This window comes from Helianthus annuus, chromosome 13, assembly GCF_002127325.2.
Source record: "Helianthus annuus cultivar XRQ/B chromosome 13, HanXRQr2.0-SUNRISE, whole genome shotgun sequence".
NCBI classification, from domain to species: Eukaryota; Viridiplantae; Streptophyta; class Magnoliopsida; order Asterales; family Asteraceae; genus Helianthus; species Helianthus annuus.
The window spans coordinates 54,291,253-54,311,379 of record NC_035445.2 but is presented as its reverse complement, the minus strand read 5'-3'; the positions used below and the strand labels follow the sequence as shown (position 1 = coordinate 54,311,379).

General features: G+C 35.1%; 1 protein-coding gene across 1 annotated transcript; it reads left to right on the top strand.

The window, feature by feature from the left end:
* The first annotated feature begins 8,621 nt into the window (after window positions 1–8,621).
* LOC110897902 lies at window positions 8,622–12,683 on the top strand. Its single transcript, XM_022144636.2, has 3 exons — window positions 8,622–9,817; window positions 11,563–12,105; window positions 12,348–12,683. Exons 1-3 carry the CDS (start codon window positions 8,945–8,947, stop codon window positions 12,444–12,446), a joined length of 1,515 nt encoding a protein of 504 aa, XP_022000328.1. The 5' UTR covers window positions 8,622–8,944; the 3' UTR covers window positions 12,447–12,683.
* The last annotated feature ends 7,444 nt before the right edge of the window (window positions 12,684–20,127 follow it).

Genomic DNA, 20,127 nt, shown 5'->3' with positions numbered 1-20,127 from the left:
AAATAGCTTTTTTACGAGCGGTGTCAAGTGTCAAACATTTTTATCAAGTTGAATTTATTTTTACGTGCAGTTTCAATGTTATTCGGGGTCGAAATTTAAACTGATTAAGAAAAAAACATATCAAATTTTGCGATGCAAAATTAACGACATACCTTTTCAAACGCCACAAAGCAATTCGATCAATATACCGTCATGTGATTAAACCCCTAAAAAATGAACCCTAGCCGCCTAACACCACCGTTGACGACGAGATCTCTCGGGTCTGGAACGTCACAACTGACCTAATCTCTCGTTGACGACGAGATCTCTCATATCTGGAACGACTGAACCGTAACACCACAACAACAACCTTAGGTTATGTCAAAACGACTATCGCATGATAATCAACCACTTAATAAAAGGGCTTCCAACCTACTCAAGTTTGAAAAACAATAAGACAATCACAATTTAATCATCCAAAATGCCCTATAAGAAACAATATTTAAAAACTATTACCTCAAGGCCTCAATCAAGAACAGTTGGATGTTACACTCTTAACCATATAGCTTAGCAAAACTAATTTTAAATAAGTATATTACACTTTTCGTCCTTTATGTTTGTATCATATTGCAATGGATAACCTTTAACTTCAATAATTACAATCATAGTCCTTTTTCGTTAAAAACATTACACTTTATGTCCTTTGATCCTAACTTGGTTAAAACTTTTAGTTAAATATGACATGTGCCCTGCACATGAGGTTAATATTGTCTTTTAACGTTCTAATGCAATAAAAAAAGAGATTAAAAACTACTCCCCATTCTTTAGTTCTTTCCCTCCCCCTCTCTCTTTCTTTAACACTCACCACCACCATCAACCACCCACCACCACCACACACACTCTCTCTCTCTACCCCATCCTCTCTTTCTAACTATCTCTCTCACTCACAACCAAACCCTCACCACTGCGTATTCAATCGAGAAATCTGATGTTCAATCGAGAAATCTGATAAAGGGGCGTCGACGGATTTTGAAGGTAAACTATAAAGAAATATGATGTTCAATCGAGATTGAGTCATTATTCTTTAGTTTGAAGGTAAATCTGATGTTCAATCGAGATCTAAATTTCAATCGACATCTGTTACTCGTTGATGGGTTGTTGCTTTGGACCAAGCAGTCGGTTTCCGGTGGGCTTTGGCTGCTGAAGGAGAAGGTGAACCGGGTTTGGTGGTGGTGAAGGGTCTGGATGGGTTGACTGTGGGTGGGATTGTGGAAGGGATGGCTGGAGGACGGAGGTGATACGGTGGTGAGGGTGATGGCAATTTTTGAGAGAGATAGATAGAGGGTGAAGGTGGTTGTTGCGAAGCTGGTGGGTTGACTGTGCGAAGCTGGTGGTTAAAGATCCATCTTTCTTAACCAACACTATCGATTCACTGGTTTGTGTTCTTATTTCCTTTTTCTGTTTGCTGCAGAATGTTAAAGATCCATCTTTCTTTTATTAGTTACTTTTTGGTTCATACTCTTACTTGAACTAGTTTACAAGGTTTTCAAAATTTAGTAATTGGGGAAGAGGGGTTCTATTGTCAGATTTGCAAGTTTCTGTTTTTGTTTCTTTAATTAAATACAAAGAAGTTGAAGCTGATTAACGAAAAGCAACACAGGAAACAACTAGCTTGCAGATCTGCAAAGGGTTAGGGGTGGTGGGTGTGGCCGGAGTGGTGGCGCCAGGATGAGGTGGTGGTGGTGGCAGTAGGATAAAGTAGTGGTGGCAAGTTGTGGTAGTTAGGGTTTTAGGGTTAGGAAATTGGGGAAGATGAAGTGTATATGCAATTTTTTTGGTTTTATTATTAAACATTTAGATAAAAACATGAATTGACCAAAATACCCTTAAGTGAATAAACTTAACTGAAAATTTTGATCTGGTTAGTACTAAAGGACGTAGAGTGTAACGGGTTTTGCAAATAAAGGACTGTGGCTATAATTATTGAAGTTAAAGGATATCTGTTGCAATCCGGTACTAACATAAAGGACGAAAAGTGTAATTTACCCTAATATAAAAAAGAAGTAGTTGATTCAGTTTTATGATACTATAATATTATTTGGTTAAAGTTGTAACATCCCACATTGGTTGTGAAGGGGAACGAAGACTTCCTTACAAGGGGCTTGATACCTTCACCATCATGATGCATTTTAAAACCGTGAGGGGTGGGCGCTGAGGGCGTGCTGGCTGCCAAAACGGACAATATCATGGTGAGGTGACGCTGGGCTGTTACAGATGGTATCAGAGCCATTGGTTATAGTGAACTCGGTTTAAAGTTTTGAAAAACCAGACTATAACCGTTCTCTCACGAAAAGCTACGATGACACTCCGCTCCAAAGTGCAAGGTTCACCAGTATTATTGCATACACTACACTAATGACTACTTGACACCCACGCATGTATAGCATTACCAATTTGACTAACTCATATCATCTTAACGGCAAAGATCCAACAATTATAGTAAACTGGGTTTGCATTAAAGGGTAGATTTAGTCTATAGCCTTAAACATTGCATTATTCTTACACCAACACAGACACAGAAACTCGTATATGATATGCACAGACACTAATACCTTATACATATATGCACATGGCGTCCAAACACATAGCGATATTGCGGACTTGTCAACATCATCCACATCACACTCTACTAACGAGGAACACACCAACCTCTTTGTATTATCATCCCAGTGGCGACGTCCTTGGGATCGCTAACAACTAGCATCTACTCCTGTTCGAGGGCATCATATTTTTTTCTTTTCTTTTCCCGAATCCTGAATTCACGAGTTCACATCTTTGATTAACATTCTTTGGAAAATAGTTTGACCATGAAGTTGGGAACGTTTGCCTAACGCATACTGAAACCCTATTCTGACTCGAATAGCAGAACGATTACTTACCTCTCCTGATAACCTATGACGATGAACTGATTTTATCTCTCGAATTCACATAGCAAGTACATGCGTGTCTCATGTGCATGTCTCCACCTACAATCTATTGGACTGGACTCTCACGTGTTTCGACTCGAGAGAATATTTGAGTTGAACGATTCCTGACTACTCTATCTGATATAAATTCTAGATGATCAACGTTTGGTTGATGACTACGCTTTTGATAACTTTTTTTTTTCATTTTTTGGCAACACCCCGTACTCGACAACCCAATTGAGAGACATCGTAACACAAGACAGGAGGAACTAGGGTGAGCATGCAAACCAAATTAGCATTACGGGTGCACACGTAATAGTAATTTGCGATGCATGAGAATCCTTGTGAAACCTTGTGTGTGGATAAGTTGTCCCAACCTGTGATGTTCATGCTTAAAACTTCCACTACCAGTAGAAGTTCTCATAAACCACTCAACGACTAACTGGTACCGTTAAACCCATTCGGTAGTTGATAGGCGCAACTATTAGACTGAAGATGTTCTCGAACAAATTGAACTTTCATCAATCGAATATCTCATTATTTGTTTTAACCAATGTAAGCGTCTTAACGAAACTAAGCTTCTCACAAGAACCTGTCGCTTTGATTGAAACCCTACCAGAATCTTAGTATAAGCCTTTCAACATCATCGTATGAACGAAATATGAAGAATCTCTCGTACGTTTACACTTTATCCCTTACGCTTAACCATAAAATTCCCTTTTGACCCATTACTCTGTGTCTTGTGACCAATTTTTAGTTTAACTTGATTTACAACCCCGCATGGGGAATTTGAGGGTGTGACAGATTGGTATAAGAGCCAGGGACCGGATTCGTGTACCAGCGAGGACGCTGGGCCCCGTAAGGAGGGTGGATTGTAACATCCCACATTGGTTGTGAAGGGGAACAGAGGCTTCCTTATAAGGGGCTTGATACCTTCACCATCATGGTGCATTTTAAAACCGTGAGGGGCGGGAACTGAGGACGTGCTGGCTGCCAAAGCGGACAATATCATGTGCGGTGACGATGAGCTGTTACAAAAGTGGTAAAAATATCCCATTCAATTAATTAAGGATCACTAGTGCTTAACATAATAAACAAAGCGGAGTGTAAATACTTTTTTTTAATAAAATGCCAAATATAAACTCACGGGTAAAAAATTTTTACGTACGGTGTTAAATATTAAAAAACAAATACGTACGATGTCGAATTTACAAAATGTGTGAAATTTATATACACAAATGTAACTCGCCAAAAACTAGCTTATCTCACAACAAAACCCAGATTTAGACATTCACCAAACCCTAAGTCCATGCCGAGATTTATTTACACAAATGTAACTCGCCAAAAACTAGCGTATCCTAGGTTGTTGACGTTTTTTTACACTAATGTAAAAAAAAATACATCAAAAATTTTTTTTGCCATGTATGTAAACACATATATACATACTTGTAAAAAGAAAATATTATATATATACTAGAATTACCACTCGCCGCAATGCGGCGGGGATTCATTAGTTATATATCATGTTAGATGAAAGACAAATGTTTCTCACATGACCACGAGCCTATGTGTAAAACCGAGAAAAAAATAACTAAGTCGATTTCTGACTCGCACATTGCGACAGACCTATCAAACGGGAAAAATAGACGCGTTGCGACGGACATGTCAAACAGGAAAAAAACAGATGAAAAAACATTGAACCCCACACGCACCTTGCAGCGTGTTAACTCGGAAATTTAGAACGACACATTAAACGGAGAACTTATGAAAGATGAAAAGTATATATGAGACTAAAGTTGAAGGTAAAAAAAAAGTGTTGAGATTAAATTGCGAAAGATGAAAACCTTTGGATGGAAAGTAAAAAAAAAACTAAAGGGGTTAAACTGCAAAAGATGAAAACTTTTGAATTAGAAGTGAAAAATCAAATTAATCAAAGGAGTTAAAATACCAAAAATTGAATATTTAGACTTAAATTGACAAAGACTGAAACTTTAGAGTTAAAAAAGAAATCAATTTCAGATTAAGAAAACAAAAGAGATAAATAGATTTAGTTAAATTGATGTTTATTATTATTATTATTATTATTATTATTATTAGTTTATTATTATTATTATTATTATTATTTAATAAAAGAGATAAATACAAAAATAAGAGTGAGAAATTACCAGAGCATGACACGTGTCTAAAAAGGATTTTTATTTATTAGTATAGAAAGATATTTACGCCTAAAAACTTAAAATCCTCACACAGCCCCCAACCCATGACAGAAGTTGCATTTAAATATTATACCTTAGTACAACATGTCACCTCCTTTACATCCTTAGGGTGAGAGGGGTACTCCCCTCTTAGGGGAGTCCTCTCTCTTACGCACACCCAATCAGGTTATGCCACGTCAACTCCTCTCTTAAACTCCCCTCGCACCTCAATTTGATGGCGGCACTCCTCTCTTAGGGGACTTGCTTTTTTTATTTTTATTTTTTTGTTTTTTATTTGTTGTAATTATGCATGTTTATAAATTAAAAAAATATTAATAAAAATTAAATAAAATTTAATAAAAGACATTTCATTAAATTAAAAATAAAAATTACATTCAAACTAAAAAAATAAAAATTACATTCAAACTAGAAAAATAAAAGTTACATTCAAACTAGAAAAATATAAAAACAAACTACTCGTCGTCGGAACTCACTTCAAGGTGAGGTAGATCTAAACGTCCGAGATGCTCAACGAGATCGTGTTTTAGTCTCCAATGCGTTTCTTTGTCAATGAGCTCGCTATAAGCTGTATCATCGAAGACAGGTTCGACTGGAGGATCTTGAATGTGTACCGGTGCTATCGCCCTTCCGTCGTCTTTTATAATCATGTTATGTAAAATAATGCACGTATACACGATGGACCTTATTTTTTTCACCGTTTTGGAACGCATTGGACAATTTAGTATTCCCCACTTCGCCTTTAACACACCAAACGTCCGTTCCACATCTTTTCTTGCGGCCTCGTGTTGCCTCTTGAACTTTTTTTCATTCGGGATGTGAGGATATGGAAAAGACTTCACAAACACGGACCAGCTAGGGTAGATCCCATTAGTAAGATAATACCCGCGTTTGTATAAGTGGTCGTCACCTGAAATGGACAATTTGGCGTCGTTCCGTTTCGTTGAGTAAGAAATAACGGAGATTGTTGCAGCACGTTGATGTCGTTTTGTGAACCCGCCGGGCCACAAAAAGCATGCCAAATCCACAAATCTTGAGACGCCACCGCTTCTAACATAACCGTCGGGTATTGATGATCGCCTCTCATATATTGTCCACGCAATTCTGTGGGGCACATTCTCCAGACGAAGTGTGTACAATCCAGACGAAGTGTGTACAATCCAGACTACCCAACATACCAGGTAGGTGATGTCTCTCCTCATGAGCCTGATACAATAGCGCAACGTCATGGCTCGTTGGTCTACGTAAGAATTCACCGGCATACATTGTACAGACCATCTCGCAGAAATATTCAAGGCACTCACGAGAGGTCCTTTCAGACATATTTAAATACTTGTCGTTTTCGTCTGGTGGGTTACCGGTTGCAAGTTGTTTAATCGCAGAAGTAACCTTTTGCAACGGCGTGAAACTTTTCTTCATTCTCCCGTCCAAGCCCTCTTGAAACCACTCGTTATTCGCTTCCACGTCACTAACAATTTTTAGGAACAAAGACTTGGACATACGAAACCTCTGACGAAAAATATCGGCATTAAATTTTGGATTTTCTACAAAATAATCGGCCATGAGTGTTTCGTGGCCACCCACACGATCTCGACGGACAATTTTTTTTACTAGACGATGCCGTGTCTAGTAGCTTCGCTTGTTGGATGACATTTTGGAAGAAAATTAAACTACCATCGCTTGACGATGAATCTTCATCGTCGGGAAAGTCGGGCAGGGGAGAAAAAAACGAGAACTTGGAATCCATTTTTTTTAAAGATTGGTTAAAAAAATTAGATGAGTTGAATGGGTAAGAGTTGTTTTGGGTTTGAAAAATAAAAAGGTTAAAAAGGTAGTATTTATAGGGTTAGGAAATTTTTTTTATAGTAGATAACGGCTATATAGCCGTTTAAACATTCAAATCTTCATCGGTGAACAAGCCCCGACCCACCTCGCCGAATTCGGTCCCCGCCTTGATGGCGCCGGTGTTCCCGAGCGGGGACTTCAGTCACCGCATGGGGTCACCAAGAGTGCCCCGTACACCCTTAAAGCATGTCAAAGAGAAAACAAGGGAAAAAGAATGATATAGCTTGCATCATCTTCGGTAAAAAAAAATAAACCAAACAAGAATTAGCACATGTCCATGGGCTTAACATTACATCACACCACATTTTGGACATTACATCATACAAAGGATTTACACTCACTTGATTTTGTGATTTCAGTAGGTAAAAACACACTTATTGCACCCAAGGATCGACCGGATGAAAATTTCTCAGATCTGCAATATTTGGAAGTTGTGGTGTGGAATGGACAAGATTGCCTTGACTTTAACGATAAAACATGGATGAGGTTAGTCAGTTGGACGAAAAGAGCAATATTTAGAAAGCACAAGGATCCAGGTGTGAAAAGAAAACTTTTCGAATGAAACGAGAAGAAACTCACAAACATGACAAAATCACAAAGATGAAAATGACACTTTACTTTACATTTAATTACACAAAAAATTGTCTCTCAAAAGAATATCAACATATGTCTTAATTTGACCGATAATCTGATAGGGTTAAAACCTTGGGAAGAAAGAAAACTAAGGGGGTGTTTGGGATTGCGTTTTCAACCTGATTATTTGATTATTGTGTTTTGAAATCGCAAAAAATCTATTTTGAGTGTTTGGTAAAAATTAATAAAAAGTGATTTTTTACGTTTTGTAGAGTTCAAAACGTGATAATCCATAAGTAGGTCACCCCTTGCTGCAGGAAAACGTGATAATCCAAAAACTGATTTTTTACGTTTTCACTTATTTATTTTTTTGAAATATATATACTTGCCAAACACTCAAATAGTTGATTATCTGATTATTGCGATATCAAACAACATAATCAAATCCAAACAATGTTGATTATCTGATTATTGTGATATCAAACAACATAATCAAATCCAAACACTATCTTTCTGCAGCACGTTTTGTTACAGCTAATTATCTGATTCTGATTATTCAAAACGCATAATCTATTTTCAAAACTCAACCCCAAACACCCCCTAAGAGATAGAGAGATATTTGACTCAAATTATGCTTGATTCCATTCCATACGTAACATCCAAATAAATAGATAAGGAACTTACATAAGACACCCCCAAACTAAACCAAAATAACATCCTAATCCCTTGACTTAACAATAGTAATAAAACTAAAATAAATAAGATACGTAACATAATCATAAAAATAAACACCGAAACCAGCAACGATGTTATTCTACACATATTAGTTTAATTCGTTAAAACATACTTTATTTTAAATATATAACTTTCTTTTCAATCAAATTTATATCCCCCAATCTCTAAATCTACTTAGTTAACAAATTGGTTGTGAGATTAGATTAAAGCTCTTCAAAAACCAATCCTCATCTAATATAACAATAAATCCAAAACATACATATCAACATAAACCAAGTAGATCTATAAATATAACACATCTCTATCTCTATCTTGATACACCTCACAACACAAAAACCCTCACAATTATTTTCTTTTCTTTGTCTTCATCAATTTGAGAACCCCTTCTCTCACTCTGCACCAACACACACACGGCCGCACACTCACACACACACACACACATATACATACATATATACTCATCATCTTCCACAAGATCCATCCACTCAGGGGAGTGTGCAAGCTGGCACAACCATTGCATGCTCTCCAACCCATTCAAACGCCCTGTTTGTGTCACTTTCTTCAACAGCTTTTTGATTTCAGTTTCATACTTTCATCGCGTAACAGATCTGGGTTGAATCCGGATCATCCAGTATGAAATTGGGTCAAAAAGATTCAGATAAAATCATATGGGATCAGATGAGATCAAACCCACCTCCCATTTTGTCCAACCGGGTCGGATCCGGGTACCCGAAGCTCATGCTGTACCTCATCCTCTTTGTTTTCGCAACTTATTTTATCTACACTCTTAAGCTCTTAAACACCCCTAATCTCCCCTGTACTGAACACGAACAGCAAGATCTGATGTTCTCAACCCGGTTGCAAAACGTCACCGTTTCAGTTCCAGCTCCGGTGATGTTGCCGGAGAAGACAGAGTTGAAGCATCTTGTGTTTGGGATTGCAGCTTCTGCAAAGCTGTGGGAGAAACGAAAGAATTATATAAAATTGTGGTGGAAAAAGGAGGAGAAAATGAGGGGGATTGTTTGGTTGGATAACCCGGTTGAGACCCGACCCGATGATGGTCTCCCACCGGTTAGAATATCCGGGAACACTTCACATTTTAGTTATAAGAACAAACAGGGTCATAGGTCAGCGATTCGGATATCGAGGATAGTTTCGGAGACATTAAAACAAGGGATGGAGAATGTGAGGTGGTTTGTGATGGGTGATGATGATACAGTGTTTGTGACAGAGAATCTTGTGAGGGTTTTGAATAAGTATGATCATAATCAGTATTATTATATTGGGAGTTTGTCTGAGAGTCATTTGCAGAATATATATTTTAGTTATGGGATGGCTTATGGGGGAGGGGGGTTTGCCATTAGTTATCCCTTGGCTAAGGCCTTGTCCAAGATGCAGGACCGGTGCATTCAGCGGTATCCCGGGCTTTACGGGTCCGATGATCGGATGCAGGCGTGTATGGCCGAGCTCGGTGTGCCCCTTACTAAAGAGGTTGGGTTTCATCAGGTTAGTTAGTTACTTCAACCTAAACCCTTTGGTTTTTGTGCATTGTGTTTAAAGATTGATCTAACATAATAATTAGGAAAAACCCATATCCTTAATGTTGATATTGACTTGTGTTAAAACCTAAAGCCTTTGAATTTTGTGTTTATTGGTTGGTAAGTTTAGTTGTAGTTTGAAATCTTGAAGTGGTCAAAGATTGATTGATCTTAATGGGGCAAAAGGGTAAAATGGGCAAAACCCATTTTGGCAAATGTTGTTGTGACTTGTTTTATTGCATTGGTGGATTGAAAGGTGCAACTTGCAACTTGTAAGTCATTCTAGTTTGGTTGTAGTTAATGGTGAAAAACAAATTTTTTTATGGTGTGTATTGTAAGTATTTAGTATAAAAGAAGATCATTAAATAGAATTTCTTATCATGTCTCATGAAGTAGTGGGGCATATTGAGGAAATACTTGGCTCCATTTATAAGAAAACTAAACATAAATGTGACATGACTAGAAAATTGTTACATTTATCATGGTTTTTATTGAATTACCGTAAACTGTCAAAGGGGGGTTGCGGCGCAGCTTGTTGCTCGTTTACCTACCATTCTTACTTAATATTCTTTAAATTCAGTAAAAAATAGTAATGGAATATATTTTCTTATGACTTAAAAAAACTGTATAAATGTTTGTTTAGAAAGCCAAAATCCGGTTTGTAGCCCGAAATCAGTCTCCATAGACTGAAACCGACAAAATATTCTCAAGTTTACGGCTTTTTATCTACATTTTCCGGATTCTTTTTTCAAGATTTGCCAACCCAAATTTAATTTAAATGTTATTATTATTGCTAAGCTTAACTAAAAGCCCATTTGAAGGTTTTTGATTTTAACTACTTGTCTCCTGATAGTGAAAGCCATAATTTTATTTTGTTTATGTTGGAATTATATGTGTGGTTTTAGAGCAATAATTGATGCACATGGGCACCTACAGAATCCTGAATTATTGTACAGTAGTATTGGTATTTGTTTATAACTGTTTCCTTCACTAGATTTGATGTAAAGTTTGCAACTTTATTACAGGGATGGGTTACCCATCTTGTGAAAAGTCTGTTTGTTATGGCTTAAGTCATGAAATTCTTGTCTATAAGCTTGTATTTCATTTTTTATTTTTTAACTGTCCCAATAAACTACAACAATTTATATTCTTGAATGGTAGTAGTTTGTTATTTTTTATATTTTCTCTTTTAAACCGAAGTTACCTATTTGAGTGGTTTAAAATTACAACAATCTGTGTTCTTGAATGCTAGTTTTATTTTATTAATAGAGTAAATCGCCAGTTTTGTCCTTGAGGTTTGGTCACTTTCATCCAAAGGTTTGTTTTCCAGCATCTGGGTCCTCGGGGTTTCAAAATCTTGTCATTTTCGTCCCTGCGGGCCAAATCTTGAGGACGAAAATCGCAATAAATAGCCAAACCTCAGGGACGGAAATGTCAAGATTTTGAAACCACGAGGACCCAGGTGCGGAAAAACGAACCTTTAGATGAAAGTCGCAAAAGCGGCCAAACCTTAGGGACGAAAATGACAATTTACTCTTATTAATATTTACTATCTTTTAAAATTAAAGTTACCCATTTGAGTATGTTCTTGAATTGTAGTTTTTTTAATTTAATTATATATTTGCTATATATTGAACTAAAGTTTCCTGATTGAGTAGTTTAACGGACCGGCTAGTTTACTCTTCTAAAGTGTGTTTTTGTTGTTTTATACAGTACGATGTGTACGGTAACTTATTCGGGCTGCTTGCCGCACACCCCGTGACACCACTTGTCTCTTTGCACCACCTTGACGTAGTGGAGCCCATTTTTCCAGAAGTGACACGTGTCGAAGCCCTGCAAAGACTAATGCAACCAATGAAAATAGACTCGGCCGGGCTCATACAACAGTCGATTTGTTACGATCAAACAAAGGGTTGGACCGTTTCCGTTTCTTGGGGGTTTGCAATTCAAGTTTTTAGAGGAATATTGTCGCCCCGTGAGGTGGAGATGCCATCAAGAACTTTCTTAAACTGGTACCGCAGAGCGGATTACACGGCTTATGCTTTCAACACCAGGCCCGTGGCCCGTAACCCGTGTCAGAAACCATTTGTGTTCTACATGACGAAGGTTCGGTTGAATTCTACGACAAATATGTCCGTTAGTGAATATGCACGACATCGGGTGCCTCATCCTCTTTGCAAATGGAAGATGATTGATCCTTCAAGTCTTGATAAAGTTGTCGTCTTTAAAAGACCGGATCCTCAATTATGGGATAGGGTAAGTCTAATGTTATTTTTACTTGTATAATCTTTGTTTCGAAATTTTATTCCAAACGGGTCAAATAAAAAAAAAAACTAGCTAATGGGTCAAACATATTGAAAATTATCTGAAAGTCTATTTTTAATGCATACAACCTTCTAAAGCGTTTTTTTATTAAAATATTTAAGTTAGTACCCTAATAGTATTGTTATGGTACTTGCATAATATGTGTTTTATAATGTTTTTTTTTTGTTTTTCAGTCGCCGAGGAGAAATTGTTGCAGGGTCGTGAAGTCGAAAAGGAGAGGATTGGTTGTGGATGTTGGATTATGCCGCAAAGATGAAATTAGTGAAGTATAACAACAATCAATGGGAGAAAAAAGGCGTTACGCTTTATTTCTTCTTTTCTTGTACGCTACTTCTTTCATGTCGATTTTTAGCATAATTTATCCATCTTCTTCCAATTTCACGCGTTTAGCTACTATAGTACGTCTTCTTTGTTCTTTTCAAGTTCTTACTAACACAATTAGATTAGCGATTATGTCAATGTATAATCTTTTTTTGTATTACACGCAATAAACATGTTTATCGGGTGCATATTAGTCTCCTTAACCATGCAATCTTCGTCTTTATATTTTCGTCAATCCCGTTTTCCTTATCTACCGTTACATAATCGTCGTGTATACATTCTTGAAATTATCACACAATTAGGGGCGTCAATCTTGTGGCGATGACATGTATTCAAGTGTTAATTGGGTTGGCAGGTTGCAATAAATGGGTCGTAAACAGGTTGCGTGGTTGATCTCTTCAATGATTTAAATATGTCAACCCGAACATTAACCATTTAATTAAACAAATCAACCCAAACATGATCTGTTTAATTATACATGTCAATCTGGGCAACAATTAACGGGTTAAATATGAGTCACGTGACACCCACCTATGTTAACCATTTAATTAAACAAATCAACTCAAACATGACCTGTTTAATTATACATGTTCATCTACGGGTTAAATATGAGTCACGTGACACCCACCTAATATCCTATTATTTTCGTGTCGTATTTTGGGTGGTGTTTCTTACCCATAGTCCCTCTTTATTTACCTATTTGGGTAAAATCAGAGATAGTAAATGTTGTTGGTGAAAGATCTTTTAATCTTAACTTAAATGTTACGCATCCATCATTAATGTCTTTGGTTAATGGTATATATATAATTTAATGAGTTGACCGTCTATTTGGTCAATTTTATTCGTTTCTTGATTTTTATATATTGTGGGTCCCAGGAATGGTAATACGGTGTTGAAGGTGTGAACAAAAATGTGCGTTTTGAAGCATTATTTAACGAGAAATGTAATTGTTTATATGTTTATGTGAACCACTTAAATATTAATTAGTTGTTTTAAAATGTGTATTTGTGTATCCAATGATAATTAAACAAAACATGTACGAATGTGATTAATTTAAAATAAAAAAGGGCACCGACAGAAATAGTTGGAAATATGGTGTGGTCCGGAGTTGGTGAAAAATTAAGGTGGAATTGGAACGTGGGTCCTATATTTCCGTTTTAATTATTTCTCGGATTTGTTGCCGTTCGAAAAATTATTTTTTCTATACTATGGTATGTAGACCAACAAATTTCCACTTCTTCCACACTAATACTCCTTAAATAATTAAATAAAACTATAGTCGTTTCTAATACAACTACAAACTCAGTTTTTTATCACGAACAAAAATTGGTATGTTTTGTAATTTTATTTTAAATAAAGCTATAGTCATTTTTAATACAACTACAAACTCAAAAATGTTTATTATCTATATGTTTTGTTACCCTTATAAATTTAATATTTCAAACGTTTATAAATATAAAAAAATGCAAAAAAAACTAGGGAATATTTCACAGAATAGTAACCAAGTTTTAAAAGTGTTCTAATTAGGTCACTGATGTTGTTTTTGTCCCAATTAGATAACTTAACATTCAAATCGAGCCATGTCCTTTATTCCATGTGTCAAGAAAATAATGGAGTATAAGATGTTGGGGTCGAATTATTTTAATATATGAAATTATATTTATTAAAAATAAAAACCATTTAATTACATTAAAAATTAAAAAAACAAGTTACAATCTACGTCATCATTCGTCGTTAGCATCAAATAAAAGAGAAAAAAGAAACAAAAATTCACATTATCATGGTTACCTATGAAATGGATGAAAAACTCCTTAATTTTAATGAAGAATGAACGTTGAGTGACCTGATTGGAACACTTTTGAAACTTGAGTGATCTAATTGGAACACTTTTAAAACTTGGTTACTATTCTAGAAAGTTACCCAAAAAACTAATATACTTTCATAGTCACTAAAAAAATGACATATACAAGTCACATATTTGTTACATAACTATTTGATTATTTAAAGCAAACACATGCAAATATAATAAAAAGATGTGTGTTGTAAAAGCCACAGGATGATATTGGCCTCAAATAAGACTTCACCCTGAAGTGAGACAAGTCCATAAACATAAATTCAAGCGCCTGAGAAATCAGACTTTACTGTGAAGATGTGAAGAGACTTGGATCTTACACATATCAAGGGATATACATGTAGTAAAGTGTGTGTTCAATTTTTATTATCTTTTCTGTATAATAAATTGGACATTTAAAATCTCAAAAACTATGTCAAGATTTTACTAGCAATGATTTAAAATGTAACAATCTTGAAACCAAAAATCGACGTCTAGATGACAGGATTATGAATTCTACATGATTGTTAGAATCCCGTACGTCATTGCCAATTATGTCAAGATCATGAACCGTATGTGGAGATTGCGAAGGGTAAGTTACGATGACACATAATATGTTGCGATCTTGAAGTTTGTCGAGGTTATTTCTTTTTCTATTTTAGTTTCATTTTTTCAAGAATATCGTGTTATTTACTAAAATCATTTGACTCGATTAATCAATAGGAATACAGGATGAAAGATAATCATGCTATCATAATCCTTTGTAATGCATTGGTATGAAAGGTGTGTGTGTGTGTGTGTGTGGGGGGGGGGGGCATTAAGTTATTGCCTTAGTAATCTTTGAGACCTAAATTTGTTGTGAAAAGTTTATATTTCAATTTGAACAGGTAATAACATTCGCGCGCATTGCGGTGCGAGAACATCACAAACATCGAATGGATTAGTCCAAACGTCGTGTGATGCGTTAACCATATGGAAACGCGCATTTTGACGTATCGAATTGAGCCCGAGGTAACCTATATAAGCATTGCGATTGAATCAAAACGTAAAGTAAATCAAATTTATATGTGACCCGACTCATACATAGAAAAGAAACTACAATTTGACTCGACACGTTCGAAACAAAATTTACGAAACATACATAAAATACGCACGAATACATATTATATTTGTCCTGACTCATCTCCCAAATTGAAACTTAGACCAACTCAAATTTATAGTATATAAAAAATATGCACGTAAATTTTTTTTTAATGAAAAAGTATTATACTTGACCTAAATCGTTTTCTAGAAAAAGTTTACGTCGAAACATAGAGCAAATCATATTTATACCGACGCGTAAATAAAAATATGCATGTAAAAATAGTTTTTTTTAAGTAAAGGAAGTATAGGGGTAAACTCCAAACAAATTATAGGGAAAAAACATAATAGGTTAAAAAGGTTCGTAAAACCGTACCAAGTAGCACCAATGCAACACAATTGCCGGCGACCCCAACATTGGAAAATTTCGTAAAATAAAATAAATAAAAAAGGAAAAATAACAGCGAACGAAAAACAGACGTAAAATCGTTGAACCACGCACGCCCGTTGTTGTGTGTTAATGCGCAGAAATTAGACCGAAACGTAAAACGTAGAAAAGAATAACTAAGTCGAACGGGGAAAATAAACATTTTGCGATTAACCTGTCAAATGGAAAAAAATACCAAAAAACGGTGAACCTCACACACGTGTTGCGGCGTCTTAACTTGCAAAATTTAGAATGAAACGTAAAATGAATAATTTGTGAAAGATGAAATTTATAAGGGGCCAAAGATGAAAATAAAAAAAAATTAGGGTTAAATTGCAAAAGGCCTAACCGGGTGATCTAGCCGTCCAAAAAAAAGAGCATTCGCGTTCAAATTACGTGAAAGCCTCGTAACCCCATAGATGCGGGGTTATACGACATGTGGTAATTGTGTAAGCAAGGAGGATTATATAACTTGAGTGTGTAGTGGGGTTATACCCTTTCAATTATACATATATATGTGTGTGAGAGAAAAAACAAATGGTGGAGGGGTATGGCGCCGCTAAAATTTCCGCATAGGAAGCAAGTTGGAGGGGTATAGTTGTCACACCCTGACTTTTGCGGAAGCGTGATTATGGTGTGACTTTCTTAATACCATAGCATTCAATCATAACATCACCATATGATTAAACCATTAGATGATCATCCATAAATTAAGTTTGAAAATATCACAACATAATTGTCTGAAACGTAGACTCCAAATTTAAATTACAAACCACAACATGTTTTAAAGAGTTCACGAAGACTCGACAAAAGACCTTAAATAAAACAGAGTTTAGAACCATGTATCGCGTCCAGGATTAAGATACATCTCCTAAACCCTAATGACTTCGGATGACATCTTTTTATTCACGACGCGGCTTAGGACATGCAAACACCCGCCAGATCCACTTAATTCCCTGAAATACATGTAATTTGAAAACATCAACAAAAGTTGAGCGAGTTCATGTGTTTGTCTGTGTATATGAATAACCTTTAAAGTATGTCTGTATGTATGTAAGTCCTGGTATGAGAGCAACAAGGAAAAACAGATCACCAATGGTTTGCAAGGCCAATGGTATGTGTGAAGTGATGCAGGAAAACTCAAACCTAGCGGATTTTGCCACGGCTTCAATATGTGGACATAGTCACCTCATGGGCCACCCTGGTCCTCATGGGTGTGGGCTCACTACATCCAAATAGATCTATCACTCATGTCCCTCGGTCCTACGACGAGGATTAATGGCCTTAAGTGTTGTACCCACTACTCACATGATCAAGCAGTAACCTTGCTTAGCTAACCATACCATGTATAAAACATTTGTAAACAATTGTAACATGTATTTCACCCCCGAAGTTATAAAACTGAAAACAGTTAAAAGAAAAAGGGGGGACATGAAACTCACTGTCTTGCCTCTTCAACAATCGTAACTCTCGTTTCTTCAGCAAACACGACTACCTACAATGTACTAATGTCTATTAGACGGACGAGCCGTGCCTTGACTTAGATTTAACGTTTCTGATATTATTCCAATTTATATAATTATTGTCAAAATAATAAATATTTCAACTTAAATTATATTTATAAATTTTGGAAAGATTGTTAAACAATATTTTCGTAGTAATACTTCTCAAGTATTTATACTTGTATTTCCTTCCCAAGGATGGGTATATTTGCATGTATTTGTATATTTTTGCCATGTATCGGTGTCGTATTCCGGTGTGGATTTATACGTACGAGAATACGTATTTTCTTGTAATCGTTAAGTATTCTTTATACTTAATTTTGTGTTAAACTTTCCGGAATATTATTTCTAATAAAAGTCCACTAATATATATTTCCCAAAATATATATATTTAAGAATTATTACTTAGAAAAATTATTTATAATTTTCCTTTTGGCAAAAATATTTGTAGTTCCAAGTTAATATATTTTCAAATCTAACTTTATAAAATATATATAAACTTATTTTATCCAAAAATAATGTATTTCAAGTGTATTCAAGAATATATATATATATATATATATATAGGGTAGGGCTAGATAGAAAACCCTATCTATATAAAAACCCTAGAAAACCCAACCTCCCGACATTTTTTTTTTGAAAAAAATAACACATGTAATATACATGTTTTTAAGAGTTTTGGGCCAAAAAAATCAAAAAAGCGCCGAAGGGATAATTTAAAAAAAAATTTCAGCAACTTTCAGCATTTTTGTCTAACACATGTTAGGCACTGAATTTTGTTTATTTTTTAAAAAAAAACCCCTTCGGCGCTTTAAAACATGTATATTACATGTGTAATTTTTTTCAAAAAAAAAAAATGTCGGGAGGTTGGGTAAAAATGGGGGGAGATTTGGGTTTCCAGAGTTTTCTAAGAATTTCAGGGTTTTTTGTCTAGCATTACCATATATATATATATATATATATATATATATATATATATATATATATATATAGGGGAAGGTTCATTGGGGAACACTTAAAAATTGGGGAACAGCGGGGAACCGGCTCAAACGAACTCCGATTGGACTCATTCCAGCGGCGTTGGAACCGGCTCGTCGAACCCTAACTAAGATCTTTTAACCCTAAACCCTAAATCCTAACTCCTAAACTCTAAACCCTAAAGCTAAAAAAATAAGGCTAAAACCTAAGATAAACCGTACAATCTAAACTATAAACCCTAAAAACTAAACCCTAAAGACTAAACCCTAAGCTAAACCCTAAAGCTAAACCCTAAAGCTAAACCCTAAACCCTAAAGCTAAACCCTAAACACTAAATCTAAACCCTAAAGCTAAACCCTAAAGCTAAACCCTAAAGAAAAACCCTAAAAGCCAAACCCTAATATATTTAGGGTTTAGGGGTTATGATTTAGGGTTCAGGGTTAAAAGATCCTAGTTAGGGTTCGACGAGCCGGTTCCAACGCAACTGAAATGAGTCCAATCGGAGTTCGTTTGAGTCGGTTCCCCGCTGTTCCCCACTTTTTAAGTGTTCCCCAATGAACCTCACACTTATATATATATATATATATATATATATATATATATATATCTTTCCCAAAAATCATATATCTTCTAAAAATTCCAAGAAAATATATTTTTACTTCCCAAAAATAATACCTTGTCAAAATATGATATAACTTTGTAATAATTGGAAAAATCATATTTTCCCTTCTTGTGTCCAAAATGTTATTTACTCAAAAACATACCTATAAATGTATTTTCCAGATTATTTTGCAAGTTACCTTCTGTCGTTCGGTTTGACAATATTATGTGTGTAACTTGTATATTTATTCCTTGAGATTTTTGGTAATATTTTAGATTGTAATTTCTTGGTATCTTGCTAAGTTTTATTATTTTAGGTCCTAAAATAATATAACTAATACACAAAGTATAAAAATAATCATACACATGTGTCTTCTAAATATATATCTTTCAAATACATATTTAGTCCTTTTTATTTACAAAAACCAACCTCCAATATTTATACTTTTTGTAATAAAAATCATGGCAAACTTTGTGTGAAAATCAAGGTTAAAAATATACTTGTAAATACTTTGTTTAAAATATTTTTCTAAGTATTTAATTTTTACAGAAATTTTGCCATAGTTTCCCCTTAAAAATGGAGGTTTCCATGCTTTCAAAGCATATCATTTTCTTTTAAAATCATCCCAACAATCAACAATTCAATCAACACTTACCAAGTGCCAAAATCATGCAATTTACACAACAACATGAACTTGAACTTTTATAAAAACTTGTAGTAACTTACTAGTGTTTTTAGTAAGCTTAGTTACCATTTAAAGTGTGGTTATTTATTTAATAACTTCATTTTTGAAGATTTTAGATTTTTACAACTTGTAAAATGATTTTATAAAAACATTTCTTTTTGAATTTTTTTTCTTGTTAGTAACATGTTTCTACACTTGATTAATCACTAGAAATGTGATTAGTTTCTTTAAAACTCATGTTTATGTAAATCTTGTGATTTAACTTAGTTTCTTGAGAAAACTAGTTTTGAAATCATCCATGTTTATGGCCATTAACATGTTACACACTTCATCATTCAAGAAAACACTTCATACTTCAAGTTCATGTTTACACATAAGGATGATCATCTTGATTTATCACATAATCATCCTCTCACTTGCTAGATCATGTGTTTAATCACAATCTAGCAAGCTTCTTATGATGATCAACATCATAATCTCAAGAAAATAACAATCAAGTATCATAAATACACTAAATCAACTTTGATT

Bases quoted from the DNA above. Each gene is read 5' to 3' on its own strand.
- LOC110897902 (XM_022144636.2), top strand. From the start codon at position 8,945: ATGAAATTGGGTCAAAAAGATTCAGATAAAATCATATGGGATCAGATG. The intron at 9,818-11,562 runs GTTAGTTAGTTA...TGTTTTATACAG, and splicing joins AAGAGGTTGGGTTTCATCAG to TACGATGTGTACGGTAACTT. The intron at 12,106-12,347 runs GTAAGTCTAATG...TTTGTTTTTCAG, and splicing joins ATCCTCAATTATGGGATAGG to TCGCCGAGGAGAAATTGTTG.